General features: G+C 53.9%; 1 protein-coding gene across 1 annotated transcript in view; it reads left to right on the plus strand.

The window, feature by feature from the left end:
* ADAMTS14 (ADAM metallopeptidase with thrombospondin type 1 motif 14) overlaps window positions 1–20466 on the plus strand; it is a 55387-nt gene that overhangs the window by 26067 nt on the left and 8854 nt on the right. The window contains exons 5-15 of the mRNA XM_040976046.1: window positions 7384–7467; window positions 7972–8119; window positions 9523–9628; window positions 11025–11168; window positions 12059–12191; window positions 13204–13317; window positions 14169–14317; window positions 15751–15926; window positions 17994–18127; window positions 18353–18476; window positions 19355–19435. Coding sequence (XP_040831980.1) covers window positions 7384–7467; window positions 7972–8119; window positions 9523–9628; window positions 11025–11168; window positions 12059–12191; window positions 13204–13317; window positions 14169–14317; window positions 15751–15926; window positions 17994–18127; window positions 18353–18476; window positions 19355–19435 — 1393 coding nt within the window. The remainder of the gene's footprint in view (window positions 1–7383; window positions 7468–7971; window positions 8120–9522; window positions 9629–11024; window positions 11169–12058; window positions 12192–13203; window positions 13318–14168; window positions 14318–15750; window positions 15927–17993; window positions 18128–18352; window positions 18477–19354; window positions 19436–20466) is intronic.

Here is a 20466-nt window from a genome sequence, read left to right on the forward strand (position 1 = left end):
CCAATGATTCACTCCCAAAGTGGCCGCAACGGCCAGTGCTGTGCCAATTTGAAGCTAGGAGCCAGAAACTTCCTCCAGGAATTTCCTTCATGTCTCCCATGCGGGTGCAGGGTCCCAAGGCGTTGGGCCGTCCTCAACTGCTTTCCCAGGCCACAAGCAGGGAACTGGATGGGAAGTGGAGCTGCCGGGATTAGAACCGGTGCCCATATGGGATCCTGGTGCGTTCAAGGCGAGGACTTTAGCCGCTATGCCACAGTGCCAGGCCCAAAGATTTATTTATTTGAGAGGCAGAACAACACAGAAACAGAGATCTCCCATCTGCTGGCTCATCTGCTCAAATGGCTACAATGGCTGGGCTAGGTAGAAGGCAGGACCCCCATCTGGGCACAGAGTCATAAGCGTTTGGGTGCCAGAGACTTTCCCAGGCACACTAGCAGGGAGCTAGGTCAAAAGTGGAGTAGCTAGGACTCAAACCAGTACTCTGATGTGGGATGCTATATGCTCCGCTCACTGTGCCACAATGCCAGCCCCAGGCAGTGATTCTTACCTGGCAACATTGGCTGTACCTAGAGACATCTGTGGGTTGTGGCAGCTGGAGGAGGTGGGGTCCTGTGACACATCTGGCAGACAGAGGTCAAGGATGCTGTGACACATCATGCAGTACCCAGGGAGCTATATTCTCAGAGGAAACCCACTGGGCAGAGAACAGGGCTGATCACAAAAGTTTGGAGACTGCAGTCCCTGGCATGAGAGATGTGGTTATAATGAGGGATCCTGCATGCAGGGCTCCAATACATAAAGCACTTCTGAATCCGGCATCTCACTCCACCTGCTGGTGGTGAGATTCCCCAAAACTTGTTTCTTGGTAATCTTAGCAACCTCCAGAGAAGGAAAGCAAGCTTTCTAAAACCAACATACCGCTGAGCCAGCCTGTGTTGGGTGCCAGGCCCTGCTTTGTGTACCTGGCCATCACCCACACCTCCCATCTCCATGATTGGTGAGCGTGCACCCCCATCATAGGAGCTGGACTCAGGGGGCTGAGCTGACATAGCAGTCAGCAGCAGGGGTCTGCCCAGGCCACTCCCTGCCTCTGTTTCTGCACAGCCAGGCCAGCTCGTGACAGAAGAGCTGCTACATTTTGCAGATATCAATGCTGAGCATTGTGGCCTCATGGAAGAGACTCCGTTGGACTGGGTGAGTCCAGGCCTGTGCGCTCTGGAGCCATTCTGTCTCAAACAGCCTGGCTGCGAGGTGGGCTGAGCAACCAGATGCCAGGAGAAGCCAGATGCCAGGCCCAGGTCTAGTCCCAGGCCCAGGCTGGCCTAAAGACTCCAGGGAGTCCTGGAGGCAGCCACACCTTCAAGAGATGGGCTGGTTAAAGGCACAGAAAACTTCTCACTTGTAGCTGGCATCAGAGTTGTGATCATGAACTTGGGGCCAGGGACCCAAGCCAACTGGGAAATAGGCTCAGCCACTTCCTTCCACTGCTCTGAGAGTGATCTTGCTTGGACTCCAGGATCCTGGGGATGACATCAGTGAGTGAGTGTGGCACGTTGGGGTGGGGAGAACCAATCATAGCCCCGACTTCTGTGTGTCAGTCTCCTGAGTGCCAGAGAAAGCAAGGGTCTCAGGCAGCAAGATCTTGGTCATTTTTATGTCCCCACATATGCTCATAGGCATACATTACACAGGCTCCTGTCTGGGCACTCATGTGTGAAACGTGTGTGTACTATGCCAAGTAAAGTATACACACACAAATTCCTACATTCCCACATTTATGTTTATTAGAAGAGTACTTTTAGTCTTTTTCTTATTTTTAAGATATATTGATTTAACAGAAAGGCAGGATTAGACACAGAAAGAAAACCAGACATTCACTGTTCTGTTTGCCCCCACAGGATAGTGGCTGTCCTGCCCTGTGTCCCATCATGGGAAGCAGTTTCTGAGCAGCCTTGAGCAGGCTGTGACCTCACTGCTAGCACTTGGAAGGTAGCTGAGAGGAGGGGGTGGTGAGGCTGACGGAGCCAGGCTGTAGCCAGGCAGAGAGTACCTGTATATGTTCCAGGAGGGTCTCTCCAGAGCCTCAGCACCTCAGAGCCACACTTCTGGCTGTGGCTCCATGCCACTACTCCAGTTCCGGCTGTCCAGTTACCTCCTTGGCCCATACAAGGTGTAAAGACAGCTCTGGCTGGAGTCACAGCCGCTGAGTTTCTCCCTAGGGGCTAAGCTGGTGGGACTGGTGCAGGTGAGAGTGCTGAGGCCCATGAGGCTGAACCAGGGGACTTGGAATGGCAGCACCAGCCCCACTGCTGTTGGTTTTGAATGGAGGGGGAAGAGAGCGGAATGGTTCTTCATTCATAATATCCTGTGGAGTGTGAAGTAGACCAGACTGTCCCTCGTTGCTGAACTCCACTCTAACCTTCCAGGTATCTATCTGACTTGTCGGGCTTGTTTCTGAGTCCTTTTCCTTCACACAGTGCTGAGGGAGATCTGTGTGACTCTGTCAGTTTTTGTTTATCTGGTGCTGCCTTCATTTCTTTTTAAGAAAATTTAATCATTTGAAATGCAGAGTGATGGGGAGAGATTGAGAGAGATTGGTTTTTCATCTGCTGGTTCACTCCCCATATGGTCTCAACAGTTGGGGTCGGGCCAGGTCTCAGACAGGAGCCATCCTGGTCTCCTGTGGAGTGTTAAGGGCTCAAATTCTTGAGCCATTTTTTTTTGCAACCTTCCAGGCACATTAGCAGATGCTGGATTGGAAACAGAGCAACTGGAACTCAAACTGGCATTCTGATATGGAATACTGGCATCACAAGTGGTGGTTTAACTTGCTGAGCCCACCAGTCACTGATACTGTCTTCATTTCATCATGATTCTTAAACAGGGCTGCTGGAACCAGCATTGTGGCTCAGTATTTTAAGTTGCTTCCTGCAGTGCTAGCATCCCATACGGGTTCTGGTTTGAGTCCCAGCTGCTTCACTTCTGGCTCAGCTCCCTGCTGATGACAGGAGAGTATCAGAGGATGACCCTCCCAATCCTTGGACCCCTAAACTCATGTGGGAGACCCAAATGGAGCTTCTGGCTTTGGCCTGGTTCATGCCTGGCTTTTGCAGTCACTTGGGGAGTAAACTAACAGATGGAAAATCTCTCTGTAACTCTGCCTTTCAAATAAATAAGTGAAACCAGTTTTGCTGAGTGTGGGATTCTAGGTTGTTGGTGGTTTTTTGTCCGGGTGCTTGATGGCATTCATTCAGTGTCTTCTACAAACACTGCGGTCAGGCCCTGTCATGCAGTCTGTTAGATCTCTCTGAATGAAGCACGCTTAGGGAGATATCGCTGGGAGACTGTCACCTTCTGTGGCCAGGAAGGGAGCAGGTGTACTCCGTGGGGGGTTGACTTGAGGCCAGTACAGGAGGTGGAAGAGGAGGCCAGAGGTGACTTTGGATGCAGAGAACTCGGCAGAGGCTTTGAGTTTTTCACTGCTGGATCCATGTGAGTCCTGGCTGGGAAGAAATACTTTGTGCCATGGGACACCATTGCTGCAGTCCAGTTGAATCACTGCAAGAAAACAATATGCACCGGACTGCTCACAAACAACTTTGTTGCCTAGAGTTTTGCATGCTGCAAGTCTGTGATGGAGGGCCCCGTGGGTGTCTGGTTGCCAAGTAGCCCCTGCTGCTGGGCCCTCCGCGGAAGGCCACTTGTGTAAAGACATGAACCTTATGAATCAAGTCTCCCCTCTTCTGACCTCACAGCCCCCCCAGGACACTACCATCCCATGTCATCACTTCAAGGTTGGAATTTCAGTGTGAAATTTAGGAGGAATAGCCATCCATCCTGTTCCCTTGATTGCCAATGAGCATGGGGTTTTCTTGATGGCTTCGTTTGGTTCCTGCCTGCTTCTTCTCTGCCACTGTCCTCTGTGCTTCTCCTCCTCCTGTAGGGCCTCACCCAGGGATCATGCCATCCCTTCAGGAGTGACAGCTCCAGGTCCCTCTTACCCTCCCCCAAGTCTCCCTTTTCTGTATCCCCTAGGCCATGGCAGGTGGAGTCTGTGCTGTGGAGCTAGCACCCCTGATGCCCTTAGTCACCAGGCTACTTCCCCCTGCTCAGTGGTCCTTTCTGGGGAGTTGGTCCTCTCTGTTTGCTCAGTGTTGGGAGTACAAGGGCCTCTGGGGGCCCCACCCAGCTTCCTTCTGGCATGGCAAAGTTGACCTCTGATTCTCCCTACTGCTCAGAGCCACAGTCCTACTGTATGCCTAGCTGCAAGTGGCAGCTGCTGGGGTAACTTAATTATTGGATTGGGCCTGCTGGTGGTGGGGTGGATGGATGGGGACCTGGGATGAATAGTGGGGTCGGATGTTTTGGAGTTACTATATATATGGTCCACTCTGTGAGATGGACACGTGGAGGACAGTGTTCTCCTGAGGAAGTTACCCAGAGGTCCTGCAGAAGCACTTAATGCCCCAAACAATGCCTAGGGCCTTCCTGCCTTCTGGCTTGTGATGACTGCCGGCTCCTTGGTGGGTGTGTGATGCACAGACAACCTGCCTGTGTAGAACATGTCTTGCCTTGGTTTGCTCACAGAGCACGTCAGAGAGGTCCACACTGACCACACCCCTGCATGGAAGAAAGGCATGTTGTGGCACTGGTGAACTGAGGAGGCCAGCAGTTTAAGAGCCATGCTATCACAGATGCATCAGCAAGTGCCAAAGATGCTGCAGTGGGAGTCCCACTAGGGAGTTTGTGTGTGGCTGACAGGCCCCGCCCCTTGTCATCAGTCCCTTCCGGGACTAGTCTGGAGTGTGTGGGTTAGAAGGACAGGGTTGCTGCACACTGGAGTGCTCTGCTCCCATAATGTCTTGGCTCCCACTGGAGATGGCAGGAGGAAGGCGGGAAGGAAACCCTACCCTCTTAGCCTTTTCATCATTCCTTTTGTGTATGCAGGGGTGTGGGGTGGGGAACTGCTTTCCCACAGCAGGGAGCTGGGCTATGATCTTCACAGCTGGATGCTGCCACGGGTGCCTGAAAGTCTGCCACTGGCTGCTGCACAGCCTACATGTTCATGTACTGGGGCCGCTTCCAGCCCTGGGCCCTGAGACGGGTGGGCTGGGGCTGGGCTTCCGCTGACCATGAGACTGTGTCCCCACAGCCTAGCTCAGTGCTTGGCTGGCCCCAGAGGGCTATGTGAGCATGAGAGCAGATCTTCAGTACCCTGTCGACCCTCGCTCCCCGTGGAACACTCACACATGTATGCTGTGGAGCTCTGCTGCTTCCTGTTGGGTTGTCAGCAGTCCCTTTGTGGGTTGCTGGTCAGTTGCTTTGCTTAGAAGTAGAAAAGAAATGGTAACTGGAAGGCATGGGGAGAACAGGCCCCTGCATGAGGCTCCCTGCCAGCTCCCTGCACGGTGGTGGCCAGGGGCCAGGCAGGTTCCACTCTGCTTGCTGTGCTGACTGGCCACTGACAGTACCTGAGGACCCTGTGCTCTGTGGGGCTAGCTCGCAGCTCCTGGCCATTTGCACACACCAGTGCCAGGCTTGCTGTCAGAGGGTCCAAGGGGTTCCCTGCTATGCCCCAAGCCACCCTCTGTGCTTATAAGAAGCAGAGCTGGGGTTTGAACCCAGGATTCCCCACAGCTGCTTATCCATGGTTGAGTCCTAGCAAGGGCTCCCAGAGCAGGTTGCATTTCCCTTCTTGAGCAAATTACTTTTTCCTGAGTGTCTCAAGGTACAACTAGGGCACCAGGTACACGAGTGACAGCATCTCATATGTGGGTGCTAGATGGGACACTTAAATACACAGAGATGTGACACAGCAGGGTTAAGCCACTGCCTGTAGCACTGGCATCCCATATGAGCACTGGTTTGAGTCCTGGCTGCTCTGCTTCCCTTCCCGTTCAGCTCACTGCTTATGGAGCTGATGCACTCCCTGCTGTAAATGTCACAGGATGGCCCAGTTACTTGCCACTTGTGGGAATTCCTGGTGGAGTTCCAGGTTCATAGCCCAACCCTGGCTGTTGTGTGGTCATTTTGAGTAAACCACATCTTTTTTCTTTTTCCTTTTTTCTTTCAAGATTTATTTATTTTTTGTTGGAAAGTCAGATTTACAGAGAGAAGGAAATACAGAAAGATCTTCTGTCTACTGACTAACTCCCCAAGTGGCCATGACAGCTGGAGCTGAGCCAATCCAAAACCAGGAGCCAGGAACTTCTTCTGGGTCTCCCACACAGGTGAAGGGTCCCAAGGCTTTAGGCCATCCTTGCCTGCTTTCCCAGGCCACAAGCAGGGAGCTGGATGGGAAGCAGGGCTGCCAGGATTAGAACCAGCGCCCATATGGGATCCTGGTGCAGTCAAGGCAAGGACTTTAGCCACTAGGCTACCATGCTGGGCCCAAACCAGATCTTTCTATCTATCCCCGTCCCCTAATAACTCTCTCTTTCTGATAAATCTTGAACATCACACAGAATTGTGTCCCACAGAATGGGCAGAATCAGAACAGTGTGTCTCCAGTAGGAACGTGGTTTTGTAGAATGGGACACACACACACACACACACACACCAGGGAGTGTGATAGTTGTGGGAATTATAAATCTGATGCCTAGTGTAAGGGACTAATTTTGTTCCTTTTTGGGGTATTTTTCAATTTTGTTTTACAGTGACATATTTGATACTTAGGGTGTGGGGAAAGTTATTTAAAACAAGCTGGAGTGGGTGGGCAGAGGGAAACAAGCTGGAGTGCACCATGGGACAGTGCAGGAGCCTGGGACCTCCCAGGCGGAGAGCAGCTCTCTGGCCTCCAAGTGGACGTGCAGAGGCCTGGAGCAGCTTGAGGTCTCTTTGAACAGTGTGAGGCTCCATGCATAAGCTCCTGGCCCCAGGGAAAGGGGCATTTCCTACTGGCTCCCTAGCCATGCAGAAGCTACTGGTCCACACCTACTGAGCTCTTTGCCCCGGAGAGGAGACCCGCGCTGCCTCCCTGGACCTGGACTGACAATAGTGCAGTGATGTGTGGAAAGGCACACGGGTGTTAGGACAAGCAGGCTTCCCTAAACCAGGTGACATTTTTGAAGGATGCTCGTGGGAAATGTGCAAAGGTGAGCCTTAGACTAGTGACCCTAAAAATGGACTCCTCTGTACCGCAGCTTCAGGGAAGAGCTGAGGCTGGGCATGAGCTACCACCCAGGATCTGACTGAACCCCAGCTCTGTTGCTTGTTAGCTGTGTGTCCTCAGGGGAGTCTTGGGCCTCTCCAAAGCTTGTCTCACCTTCCGCGCAGCTGGGATATGACTTCCTGTCTAAGAAGGAAACCATGTGGTGGGTGCTTAGCATAGCACCTGCCTGTGTGTAGCAGGCTCTCAGTCTGTGCACTCTGCTCCTCTTGCAGGTGGATGAGATCTACCACGACGACTCCCTGGGCACCCATCTGAACCTTGTCATTGTTCGCCTGATCATGGTTGGCTACTACCAGGTGTGTCCCCCACTCTTCTTGCCTGGGGTGGAGGGACCAGCGTGCAGGCCACAATGTCTGCAGAATTGTGACCCTGAGGCCATGGCATCCCTCCTGGTTGCTGTGACTTGGATATTTGGAGGGCGTGAGCAGGAGAAGCTGACAGCCCCATGTCCTTGAAGGACAGATGAGTGACTGGGGCTTCAGGAGGGGCAGTGCTGAAACATGTGCTCTTGTGCTTGAGCCTGCTGGCTCTGGGGCTCTGCCATCTCAGCTCACTCACTTATTACTCTCCAAGATGGGGAAGTAACAGGTACCAGGTTCCCCAGCACCCAGGCCTCATACCTCGTAGTGCTGTGTGCAGAGGGGCTGCTGTCCTTGAAGCTGCCTGTGATGCATGACCTGGCATGAAGGAGTAGGGACACTGGCATGGTCCTCTGGCCTTGGCCCTCACTTCCATGTGTACTGCATCCTGGACTCTGACCCAGTTGTTGTGCTGTCCCTGTTCTTGTGGCCCTGCCCTAGTCCCTGAGCCTGATCGAGCTTGGGAATCCTGCCCGTAGCCTGGACCAGGTATGTCGCTGGGCTCAGTCTCAGCAGCGCCAGGACCCCAACCATCCTGAGCACCACGACCACGTGATCTTCCTCACTCGGCAGAAGTTTGGACCTGCAGGTATGCAAGGTACTGTGCTTACTTCGGGCTGGGTGTGTGTGCATGTGTGTGTAGCCTGTTAAGATAGAGGCAGAAGTCTAGGGCTGGGTCTGGAAATGGATGGGCTTTCCCCAGGAAGATGGCGCAAGACAGGATATGAATGGACAAATGAACAGTGTTGTGGGACACATGGAAAGGGACCCCAGTGCATGTCTGTTGTCTCCATTGAGCCTGCAGGGGGCAGTGTGTGGGCAAACCCTGGAACCTGTATTTAACTGCCCCAACCCCTGCCTGTTTGGAAGCTTGCTATTTGTTTTTGCATTCATGCTGGAAATGAGTCAGCCAGCCCTGGCTATCCAGAGGGCCGAGACATTCAAGTCCCAGGTGTGGTTTTTGTACACACAGACAATGCTCGCATCCATACTCAAGTGCCCAGGCATTGCACACACAAATGCACCCTTGTATCTGAACAGGCACATGCACACAATAACATGCACCTTTGTGTCTAGGCATCCCAGATACAACACACATGCACATGCTCCTATGTGTAATTTCATCACATTTAGAACAAATCCTCAAACCTCCAGGACATCTCCACCTGCTGTAGAATAAAGACTATTTCAGCAATGCTAGTAGCTGTTTAGCCCTGTCCATTGTCAGCCTTGCCTCTGAGGTCTTGTCCAGCTTGGGCACTCCTTGCCTGTACCAGGTTCCCCAGCATCCAGGCCTTATACCTCATAGTGCTGTGTGCAGAGAGGCTGCTGTCCTTGCCTCTGCGTGCCAGCCCAGCCACCCCGCCTACTCCCATGTGGCTCACCTGTGCTTCACCTGTGTACCTGGCCCATGAGCCCTGTTCTCCCACCCAGCTCTGCTGCTTCCCACAAAGCACTTCCTGGGCCCTCTCAACTATAACCTCCAGATCTCCCCTGGACCCCCACCTGCTCCCTGAACTCTGGCCCTTCAGGCCCACCCCACCTCAGCTTATCACCAGGTCTGGTTGTTTGATCAGATCTCTTGCCATTACTATGGGTGGGGCATGTCAGGGTTGTGGGTCAGGGGCTTGGGTCTAAGTCTTGCTATCTTCCCCATGATTTCTGAAATGGTGCCACCCCTGACTCCCTCTGCTATCCCAAACACATGGAAAGCACTGCTGATGAGTTTGCTGACTGACAGACGAAGGGCAAGACTGCAGGAGGCAGCCTGAGATCAAGGGTGCACAGACTCGGGTCTTGTCTGGAAATCCTGCTGCCTTGTCTAGGGGGAGGCTGGGAAAGCCATGAGCCGGGAGGGAGGCTGCCAAGCCTTACCTGTGAACCTGCTGGGCCCAGGTGTGCTGGGCTGTGGGTGGAGCTTGGTGGGCCTTTTTCCCCAGCACTGAGCAAGCCAAGACCACCTCACCTGCTCTCTTTCATTCTCCCTGGCAGGGTATGCACCTACTGCTGGCATGTGCCATCCCCTAAGAAGCTGTACCCTTGACCTTGAGGATGGTTTCTCCTCCACCTTTGTGGTGGCCCACGAGACTGGCCATGTGTAAGTGGCACCAAGTGGGTGGGTAAGGCTGACAGTTCTGTGCTGTGGGCTGTGCTGTGAGCTCTGGCAAAGTCTGCATGTGGGAAGCCATACCCAGGACCAGGCTATGGTCCTGGTGTTCTGGTTGCACAGCATCCCAGAACTGCACCTGAAGGGAGACTTTGCATTGGGTACTGCCTCCCAGTCCCAGAGCTGTGGGGAGCAGCACATTAACAGGGCAGTGACACTGGCCCTGTCATGGGACAGAGCCTGCCCGCTGGGTTGTCTTCATCTTATCCATAGCTCAAGGCCTTTGTGAGACCCAATCCAACCTGTGCTGGTGCTTGGTGCTCACTGAAGAGCTGGCTAGAGCCCATTGTAAACAGGTGCACTTGGGGCTCAGACAGCAGCTGGTATGTCATCTCCTGGCACTTGGACTTGGCTTTAGAGCACGCTTGCCCATTCAGTCACATTTGCTGAGCACCCACCAGGTGCCTGGCCCTGTTCTAAGGCTGGGGCTGTAGTGAGGGAGTGGGTAGAGGAGCCCTTAAGCCACGTGCTGGACAGAAACTCATGAGCCACTGTCCAGGGACAGGCCATGGCCGTGTTGTCTGGCCTTGTCTGTCCACAGGGGCTGTGGGGCTAAGGGGCACTATCAGCCCATTCTCTCCCAGCTCTGCCCCTTGCCAGGTGGTGCCTCCTCTCTTGGGGTCTTGTTTTTCCCCATCTGCATCATGGAGACCAACCCCAGGGGAACCCACGAAGGCAGAGATAAGACCAAGCCCATGGCTCCTGTGTCTGTCTGGTATTTAAGAACATGAAACACTGGGCTTTGGCATTCAAGGCCAATGGTGCAGAGCTGGCTGTTGCATGCTAACCATCCTGGCAGGAGCCCACCCCTTGCATAGCTCAGTGATAGTCCCACGGGATCTTGGAGCAGCTTCTGGGGCTGGCTCAGTATGAGATTGAATTAAACTGAGTTTTGAGTGAGACCTGTCTCCTGCTCTCAAAGGCCATGGGTATCATGGGAGACAGTGGTGTGCGTGTTAATGCACAGGGCAAGTGGCTCCACTGTGGTGAGCCCAGGCAAAAGCTGGGTTTGGCGTCTTGTAGTACAAGTGAGGCTTGGGCTGGCCTGGGGAGCTGTGAGGACACAAATGGAGTTTGAGGAGGAGGCAGGCATCCCAGAACAGAGAACAGTGGGACAAAACCTTAAGGGTTGGCATGAATGTGATCTCCAAGGGGCTGCTTCCACCTGACAGCCTGGCAGAGAGGAGGGAGTCCTCCCCACCACATAGTGGAAACACCAAGGCCGGGGAGGCATGATCTGGATTTCTGGTCAGGGCAGGGTCTCCCAGCATGGGCTATGTGACTCAAGGCTCCCTCTGTCCCCTTTACCCTACCTGCCACCTTCCAGGCTGGGCTTGCAGCATGATGGGCAGATGAACACCTGTGCCGATGACGTCAGCCTGGGCAGTGTCATGGCGCCACTGGTGCAGTCCTCCTTCCACCGCTTCCACTGGTCCCACTGCAGCAGGCTGGAGCTCAGGCGTTACCTCTCGTATGTCACCCTCCCGCCTCCCCCACCCAGCTGCTTGATGCTTCTTCCCCTTTGTCCCCAAGCACCACCAGGGGAGTGGGTCTCATGTTTCAAAGTGTATGCAGGTGATCACTGGCATAAAAGTCTTGGTAAAAGCACAGATGTCCCAGTCCCACCTAAGGTACTGACTTAGAATCTGCCAGAGTAGGGCCTGGGAATGTGCCTTCATCAAGCATTGTGGGTGCTATTCACGTTTGCTGAAGGTTATGAGCCTCAGGCCTGGGACTGGAGTGTCCCTGTCTCCACTCTCCTCCCCCAAGCCTGCTGGGAAGGGGTGCCCAGGGAGGGTGCTCACTTCCCTTCTCTGCACCCAGCCCTGGCTCCAGCCATACACATTCAATTCCTGGCTTGGCCAGTCATCTCCTAGATCTCCAGGGATGTTGGGTTACATCTAGGATAAGTGTTTCAGTCTGGCACTCAAGGTCCGAGAGTGGGGGCTGGGGTGGCCTTGGGTGGAGGCAGAGGGAGTCACTAACCTTTGCAGCAGCTGGCCAAGGTGCCTGCCCAGTGTTCTGCCTGGTGAGTGGACTTTCCTGTGTTCATGCTGTCCACAAGTCAACTCTTGGCCTCAGGTTCACCCTCTATCATAGGTACAATGGAGATCTCAGCCAGCTGTCAGCTGAGTACTTATGCCCAGTCCTGGCTGTTCCCCTTATCCTCTCCTGTGTGTAGGGCCCTTCCTGACACACAGTCACTGGTAGAAGTGAGGTTAGGAAGACAGCTCCAAGGATAGGGTTAGGGGGGTCAGATTCTTGTTAGCTTTCTGTCCTCATTTGGAGGTCCAGCTCCTGGGCAGGGAAACCTTGGGACTTCCTGCCCTCAGCCTCATTTTCTTGGTCTGTGCTGGCCAGCTATTACACCTGCCTCCTTGACAACCCCTTCAAGCCCAACTGGCCTGAACCCCCGGTGCTGCCTGGAATTAACTACTCAATGGATGAGCAGTGCCGCCTCGACTTTGGCACTGGCTACCGAAAGTGCATCCAGGTGAGTATGCCACTAGCCTTGATCTGGCCATGCCCGCCAGGCTGTTCAGTTGCAGGATACCTGCCAGCAAGTGGGATTGGGGATGGACTTGCAGACTTGGAGCTAGCCATGGTGTGGGCGTGCAGGGTGAGCAGGGTGCTGCGAAGTCCTTCTGGGTGGGGACAGGTATGTACAATGGCCTGAGAGTGATTTTGCCCTGGGGAAGGTGGTAAGGGGATTGTGGCTGGGCTGGCCACCTGGGAGCTTATCCATGACTCAGTCCTGGAGTCAGATCAGGCATGGTACTTTGGCAGAATATTCTAGTCTAGCTCCTCACCTATGGTATCATGTAAAACATGGCCTCTCTCAAGGGGTTCAATTCCATACCTGAGTGAATATAGCCCTTCAGTGTCAGCTCCAGCTGCCCAGGAGAGAACCTGGTATCTGCTGGAGGCGCAGGGAAAGGATTTCTCAGGGCAGGGGCAAGTGTCTGGTGCTCCGTGCTTCACCTCCACCCCACCCTATCCTGCTGGGAACCATGAGAGGCTCCTGTAGGTGGGGTTCAGGCCTCATTGGAGTGCCTGCTCCAACAAAGTCCCACTAAGGCATTCTTGGACAGCCTGGGGAACACTGCCACTAACATGTCCAGGTCACAAGGAGGTGGGAGCCTCAGCCTTGTTGGGGGCCCTGCAGTGCTCCCATGTGCATGGGGCCCAGTCCTCTGTGGAACCTCAAATCCTGATCCCAGTCCAATGACAAAGTGGGTTCTGGAGGGCAGGGAAGGAGAGCCAGGGAGAGGTTGGGGATGAGAGATATGTCCTGTGTGTGGGCTTTCTTCTCTGGGGAGGCAGCAGGACCCCAGAGGTCTCTGGTGGTTTGGGTGGTGTTGAGCCTGAGGCTGTGTGAGCTTCTGCTTGCCTTCTGCACCCCGGCTCCTGAAACACAGCACCCCCTTCCTTGCCCCTTGGCCCCATGGACAGATGGGTAGAACTGAGCCAGTCCCGCCTAGTGATTCTGTCCCCTCACCACACAGTTTATGCTCTTGGATCCCTGCAAGCAGCTGTGGTGTTCCCACCCCGACAACCCACACTTCTGCAAGACCAAGAAGGGGCCCCCACTGGATGGCACCCAGTGTGCCCCAGGAAAGGTACTGTAGTTTCTGGGGTGCAGTTCTGGGGACCCCTACCTCCTTCCCACCATAGGTGAATATAAAGATGAGGGGTGGGAGGCACTGGGGAGGGCAGCCAGGGTTCTAGTGGACATGCATGGAGTCTTCCTGGCAACTCTCTCCACTTGGCCTTGAAGGCTGGCAGCCTGTTAGCATGATGTCCACACACACTTTACAGATGAATGGAGGGGCTCAAGCTCAAACAGCTTAAGAGCCTTGATGGGGTCTCACAGGGAGAGGAGATGAAGGGCAGATACTAGGGTCTTCCTCCCTCCCTGCCCATGCCATGCTGTTTCACAGATATTTTCTTCCCAAACCCCAAACTGCCCTTTTATCTCTTTCCTGGTGTGTTTGCTCCTCAGGCACGTGTGGGTGTCTGACCTCCTTCTGGCAGGTGTCACAGCTGCTTCTGTGTCATGCTTGGTCACTGTTTGGTGACCTTGAGTCATTGGTGGAACTTTTCTGATCCTGCTGAGTCCTGACCAAGCATCCTCCATCCCACCTCACCCCTGACCTGTGCTAGTCTGGAGCTAGAGTCAGGTCAGAGTCAGGGGCAGTGCTGGGGAGACTCCAGAAAATGAGGGAGATGATTGTATCTTCTGCTGTGAGCCCAGCTCCAAGGCACTGCCCTCCCACCCCAATGGGGCAGTGTGCTCTTGGTAGAGGTATCATTCCAGGCTCAGGCTGATACCATCCCCTTTTCCAGGCTCCCCTGTGGTGCTCTCTGCCTGCACAGTGTACCTGCTGCAGCAGCCTCTGTGGCAGGCTCTGCTGCAGTGGCCCCTGCTGCCATGGCTTGGGGTGATCTCATGCCTTTTCCTTCCTCACAGTGGTGCTTCAAAGGTTACTGTGTCTGGAAGACACAGGAGCTGATGTACAGTGAGGATGGAGGCTGGAGTTCCTGGACCAGCTTCGGGTCCTGCTCGCGGTCGTGCGGGGGCGGGGTGCGATCCCGCAGCCGGAGCTGTGACAACCCCCCGTGAGTGTGCCTGGCTGTGGTGGGCAGGGCAGAGGACCCTTGTGCTGAGAGCTGAGGACACAGTGGAGGCAGGGTGCTGCATTTTCCCCCAGACAAGGAGATGAATTCTAAAGGAATGTGGATCCTGAATTCCCCAGGGGCATTCCAGGGGAGGCATCCCTTGTCTTCCCTTTTACCCCCCTCCTCTACTCCATGGTTCTGGAACTTCTGAGCCCCAGAATTCCCCACGCTATCTCCCAAGTTGGTGCAGCCTGCTAAGGATGGCCTCCGAAGAGATAGGAACTGGCTGAGGCTGCTATGTGAGTCAGCTGGCCCTGGGACCCTCTGGGGAAGAGGGTCTCACCCAAGTCTGCCGACAGCAGGCAGTCTGAGGGGTGCTGCAGAAAGGCAGGCTGCAGGACCGTGCTGATCAGCATCTTTGGGGGTGGTCACTCCTAAGCTTCTCTCTCACCTCCAGGGTGAGAAGCCCCCTCCCCGCTGAAGCGGTCTGTATTGACTTTTACACATGGGAGCCCAAAGGGACTGGTGACCCTGTGACTTCCAGCTGTTGGGGGTACAAGAGCCAGAGTGATGCAAGGCCCATTGGTGCTCACCTTGATAAACCACCACATAGTCACAGCCAAGAGTTATACCCTGGAGCGAAGCTACCACATACTAGGCTTTGCAGTTGTAGCCCTTGATTTATGAGGCTGAAGTCAGTACAGTGTGTGCTTTCAGCACTGATTCAACACATTTGGCATTGTCCCTGGCTAGGTAAGCGAACCCTTGGGTGCCTAAAAAAGCCTATGTGGTTGCTCATCTATGAACAAGGTGCTGGCCCTTATGCACCCAATCCTCTTGGCTTCAAGGAAAGGGAATGAAGATTGCTTTAAACTATCTTTTTGTGTTTTTCACAGGCACAATAGGAAGTGTATAATGTGATCCCTTTTTCCAGGGGAAATTAAAGCAGGGGCTTGGCTGAAGTTGCATGATCAGAGCTTGGAAGTCAGCACTTTGGATTTCAAATCCAAGTTTCTTGTACTAAATGGGTGATGATGACATTAGTGGCAGGGGTTGACTATGAGTGTTGGGGTTATTTGTGGACCACGTGCTACATGCCAGCCCTGTGTAGGAAATGCGGGAATGTGCCAAGATGAGTGTGGTTAGGTTTCCAGCCAGCTGTGGGGGATTAGTGAGCCCCAGGTTGGTCTGTCTGTCTGTTTCTTGCAATGGCACCTGTGCCTGGAGGTTGTAGCAGTCAGAGAGGAAGCAGGACCCATGGGGCTCTGAGCTTAGCAGCTCTCCATCCCCTGACACACTGTGGGTCACTCTGTAGCTTAAGAGTTAGCGAGCCCCCTGTGATGCTGAGCTGCTTGTGGTGGTTGTGTGGAAAACCTGGCCCTCACTGGCTTTCTCACCCAGCAAGGTCACTGGCTCTCTCTGTGCCTTCCCAGTCCAGCCCATGAAGGCCACTCATGCCCAGGGCCCATGTTCGAGTACCAGATCTGCAACAGTGAGGAGTGTCCAGGGCCCTACGAAGACTTCCGGGCCCAGCAGTGTGCCAAACGCAACTCCTACTACATCCACAAGAACACCAAGCACAGCTGGATCCCCTATGAGCCTGAAGACGGTGAGTGGACCTCACTACCCACCCCTTTCATGTTTCTGGATGTCTGCCAACGCTGTGTGCTCTCAGTCTTAAACCTGACAGGGAACCCACAGGGACAGTAGAGGTGCAACAAGGGGCATTACCATCAGCTGGCTTGCTGATCCCTGAGATCACTGCCCCATCAAGGTCTCCTGTGATATGTCCACTTACAGAACAGTTTTCTGGCCGGTGCAAGGAAAGTATCTTGGGGCAAAGTCCTTCCCCCATAGGTGCAATGGAGGCTGGCAGGCATGCTAGCTGTTGGAGTTGAGTGCCTTTCAGACATCTGTCCTGGGAAAACACTGATGTCCTAAAAAGGAGGTTCCAGACCACATATAAATACTGGCCAGGCTTCTTAGAAAATGCAAGGCTGGGGATTTCATCCACTTCCTGGAATTAATCTGAAAGTCCTGGGAAAAGCCCAAAGCCCAGCTGCCTGCAGCCCTCTTGGGTCCTTTGACGTATGGGTGTAGTCTTCTTGCCTCCCGCCCAGCTCAGGGGCAGACCTCAAAGGCAGCAGCTCCTCCCATTTCTTCCGCCAAGCCTGGGATGCTCACAGGACCTGACTCCCCAGCTTGTGTCTGAAATACCTGCATTTTTTACACTGGAAGGGACCTGAAGCCTGCTGGTGCTAGGGTTGTCCTTTCCTCCCACTCCTGGCAGCTAAGTACTTCCTCACCATGCCTCCAACATGGCTGCCGAGGTCCCTGGGGCCCCAGTCCTGATGTCACTGTATTCTAGAGGGTTAGGCCCATGTACCATGGGCAATGTGGCTCCTGTGCATGTAACTTCTGGAGGCACTTGGGTGGGTGCTGGAGGCAAGACGTTGCCAGATTGTCCTGGGAGCCAAGCAGGTTCCTTAGGAGTCGAGTGTGGGTGGGGTGTACTTTCAGTTCCATTCAGAAGCCCAACCAGCAGCCGTAGCACAGCCATGGGCAGCTGGACTTGAGGTTTTTCCAAGGACTTTGAGATAAATTCCAGGAAATTAGCCAAGCCCCCAACCTCACTTTTTCTAAGCAGTACAGCAAAGTTTATGCGTTGTCTGGAGTCTCCTTTTTAGGACATCCACAGCCCAGATAGGGAACATTTTGCTGTTAGAGCCAGCAAGGATGTCTTCCCCTCCCCTAAACAAATGCATATACAAACCGCTGGACTATTTTGCTCAGCTGTCATGCAGCCTCTGGTGTTCACATGCACCTGCTGGGGAAAGTGTTATGGAGGTTAGCATGGACTTCAGCCCTTGCTTGGGTTAGCATCATGCCCGAGCCTCTCACCATGTGGCTGTGTGGCCCTGAGAAAGTTCCCTAACCTCTCTGGTCCTCTGTTTTATCCTCTCTTATGCTAAAAGAGCCTACCTCCTTGGGATATTAAGATGGTGAAATGAATTCATGCATGCAATGTATTTAAACCTGTATAGCAAAGTTTGTAAAGGTTTCAGAAATACCTGGTGTGGTAAGCATTCACAAAGTGTCAGCTTACTATTGTTAGTATTTCATTACTTGGTTTTAATAATGGAAGTGCCATTTTCCCAATTTTGTATGGTAAAAGTGGGGAACTGAGGCTCCAAGTGGCCACATAAATTTGCCCAAGGTCCCAGGGCTGATCTGTAACTGGACAGCAGAAATTTTGTTTTTTTCAAAAAATTTTTATTGATGACTTATTTGAAAAGCAAAGAGAAGAAGGGGATCGACCAATTTTGTGTCTGTTGGTTCATGCCACAATAGCCAGGGCTAGGTCAGGTCAAAGCCAGGAGCACAGAACCCAGTCTGGATCTCCTGTGTGGGTAGCAGGGACCCAAGAACTTGCACCGCAGTCAGCTATCTACACCGGCAGGAAGCCTGGATTGGAAGTAGAGCTAGGATTCAGACATGGAATAAGGAGGGCTTGCACTTTACTGCTGTCCCAAAGGCCTGCCCTTGCTCAGCAAGAATGTTAAGCCCCACACCTAGACTGCCTCCAGAGATCCCAGCTGGCCCTGGTGCCAGTGTCACTCCAGAGCCAGCCCACTTTGAGCTAGCTGGGGGCTCAGCACAGCCTGTCTCCCCACAGATGACCAGAAGTGTGAGCTGATCTGCCAGTCAGAGGACACGGGGGACGTGGTGTTCATGAACCAGGTGGTACATGATGGCACTCGCTGCAGCTACCGGGACCCGTACAGTGTCTGTGCCCGCGGCGAGTGTGTGGTGAGTGTCTCCCCCACTGCAGGCCCTCCTTCTCCTTGGAAAGATCAACATCACCTCACCCACACCCCTCCACCCATTCCCTGCACACAGGGGGATCTACATTGCATCTACACTAGCCCAGGGATGTGTGCCTGGGGTCTGCAGCCAGGGGCTACTGGCCTGGGGGCTGGAGGGCTGGTGAATTGAAAGGAGCCTTCTCCTGGTGAACTCTCTTCTTCACCTTAGCCTGTCGGCTGTGACAAGGAGGTGGGGTCCATGAAAACAGATGATAAGTGTGGAGTCTGTGGTGGTGACAACTCCCATTGCAAGACTGTGAAGGGAACACTGGGCAAGGCCTCCAAGCAGGCAGGTGAGTGGAGACGGCACAGGGGCTGGTATGTGCAGCCTGGTGCAGGTTGGGAGCCAGGAGATGCCCTCCAAAGCCCCTGGAGCTGCTGAGCTGGAAGCTACATGAGGGCCACCCCAGCTTCCGGGCACACTGCTGTCCAGTGTGAGGCCTTGCAGCTGCTTGAGAAGCATTTTTCTGCCAGGCAGTGTGTGATGCCAAGAACTCAGTCATTTTTTGTGTCTTGGGGTCGTGGTTGGGAGTCAAGGGTCAGACAGGCCGGAAGTTGTGGCCAAGGCTGGACTGTCCCTCTCTGCTTTCTCACCATTTTTCTCTTTAAGTCTGCAGCAGCTCTATTTTGAAAGCCTCCCCTTCTCTAGTCTGACCAGACTTACTTTGGGACAGAACAGATATCAGCCCTTCACACTTTAGTATGAACTGTGTCTCTTTGGGGGGGCATGACAGCTTGGCCTTGCCTTTCATTGAGATGGGGGAGGCTTGGTGACCCTGAGTAAGGTTTGTTTCCAGGCCCTGGCTCAGGACAGCCATGTGGGGTCCTCATGGACCAGCCCAGCTAAATGCCTCTGGTGGCTGAAGGACATGGAAGGAGGGGGAGAGACAGTCAGAAGAGCAAAGGAGAGAAAGGGTGAGGTCTAGAAAGCCAGCCACAGTATAGCTCCCACACCCGCAGTGGCCGTTGGGGATTTCGGGGGCCCTTGAAGCTGTAGGGGCTCCTTCGATTGGGACCCTAGTCGGGAAGGCTGCCTCCCCAGTCGCAGACGTGTACACAGAGGTCTGGAGAGTGTGGGGATCAGATGGGGTTTTCTGGGTTCCAGGGTAGGGGAGGTGGGACCACAGCCTATGGCACTCACTGCTCTTTTGGGTCTTCCTTGCCACGGCAGCTCTCAAGCTAGTGCAGATCCCGGCGGGCGCCAGGCACATCCTGATTGAAGGGCTGGAGAAGGCCCCCCCACAATGCATTGGTGAGTGCTAGGAGGTGAGGAGGTGTGGCCAGGCCCCAGCTCTGCCCCCGGACTTGGGGAGGAGAGGGCAAGAGAAACTCACAAGTTTGATTCTTGAGCAGAGGACCAGGATTCTAAGGTGTCTTGCAATATGTCTGCTAAGGTCCTATTGGCTCAAGTCACATGGCCCTGTCCAGACTCAAGGGATAGAAAACAGACGACTTCTTGGTGGGAGAAAGGGTGGTCCTGGTGCAGAGGAGTACAGGTGCAGGCAGAGGAGGGCCATTTTTGCATTACGGTGATATATGGATAGAGTTATCATGAGTTAGCTACCCTTGATAGATAGCAGTTACACAACTGAGAAGGGTGGGCAGATCGCAAAGTTGGTCTCCAAGCCAGTCACAAATTTGAATGAAGAACAGTCATGTGGGAGCTGGTTTTGTGTGTTTTATCTCTGATGACACTAAGTGGGCAGTCCAAACAGTGAAAATGCATGGCAAAGGCCAGTTTGGGCAGAGAGGAGAAACTAGCTCCATGGAGGGAGAAGGGCTGCGGGAGGAGGTAGGCAGGACTTCCAACGAGTAATGGCTGGCTTTCCTTTGGGGGTAATGAGCGTCTTCTAGTGATGGTGGGAGATGCTGAAAACCCATGGCACTGCCCTATGACCTGTGAAGCCTTAATTACCAAGCTATGGGTATGGGTGGGAGCAGGATGCTGGCTGGCAGTGGAGAGCAGGTAGCTCCTTATACATCAGGTTGTGGCTAGGTTCTCCCACAAGCGTCTGTGTTCAAATCCTCACAGCTGGTGGCAGGTGAGCTACAATGTCACCTTGATATGTCACAGAGGCCCTGCTAGCCTGTTGTGTCCCTAAAGCTTCTTGGAGTGGGGGTGGGTGGGATTGTGCTGAGCAATAGCTGTGGTCAGAGGAAGGGAAGGGCTGTGGAGTCAGGGAGTGGTGTGTGTGTGTGTGTGTGTGTGTGTGTGTGTGTGTGTGTGTGTGTGCGCGCTTGATGGTGGTAGGGCGGCGTGTTAGCAGTCTGCCTAAACAGGAC

This window comes from Ochotona curzoniae, unplaced genomic scaffold, assembly GCF_017591425.1.
Source record: "Ochotona curzoniae isolate NIBS_2020 unplaced genomic scaffold, NIBS_Ocur_1.0 contig_2692, whole genome shotgun sequence".
NCBI lineage: Eukaryota > Metazoa > Chordata > Mammalia > Lagomorpha > Ochotonidae > Ochotona > Ochotona curzoniae.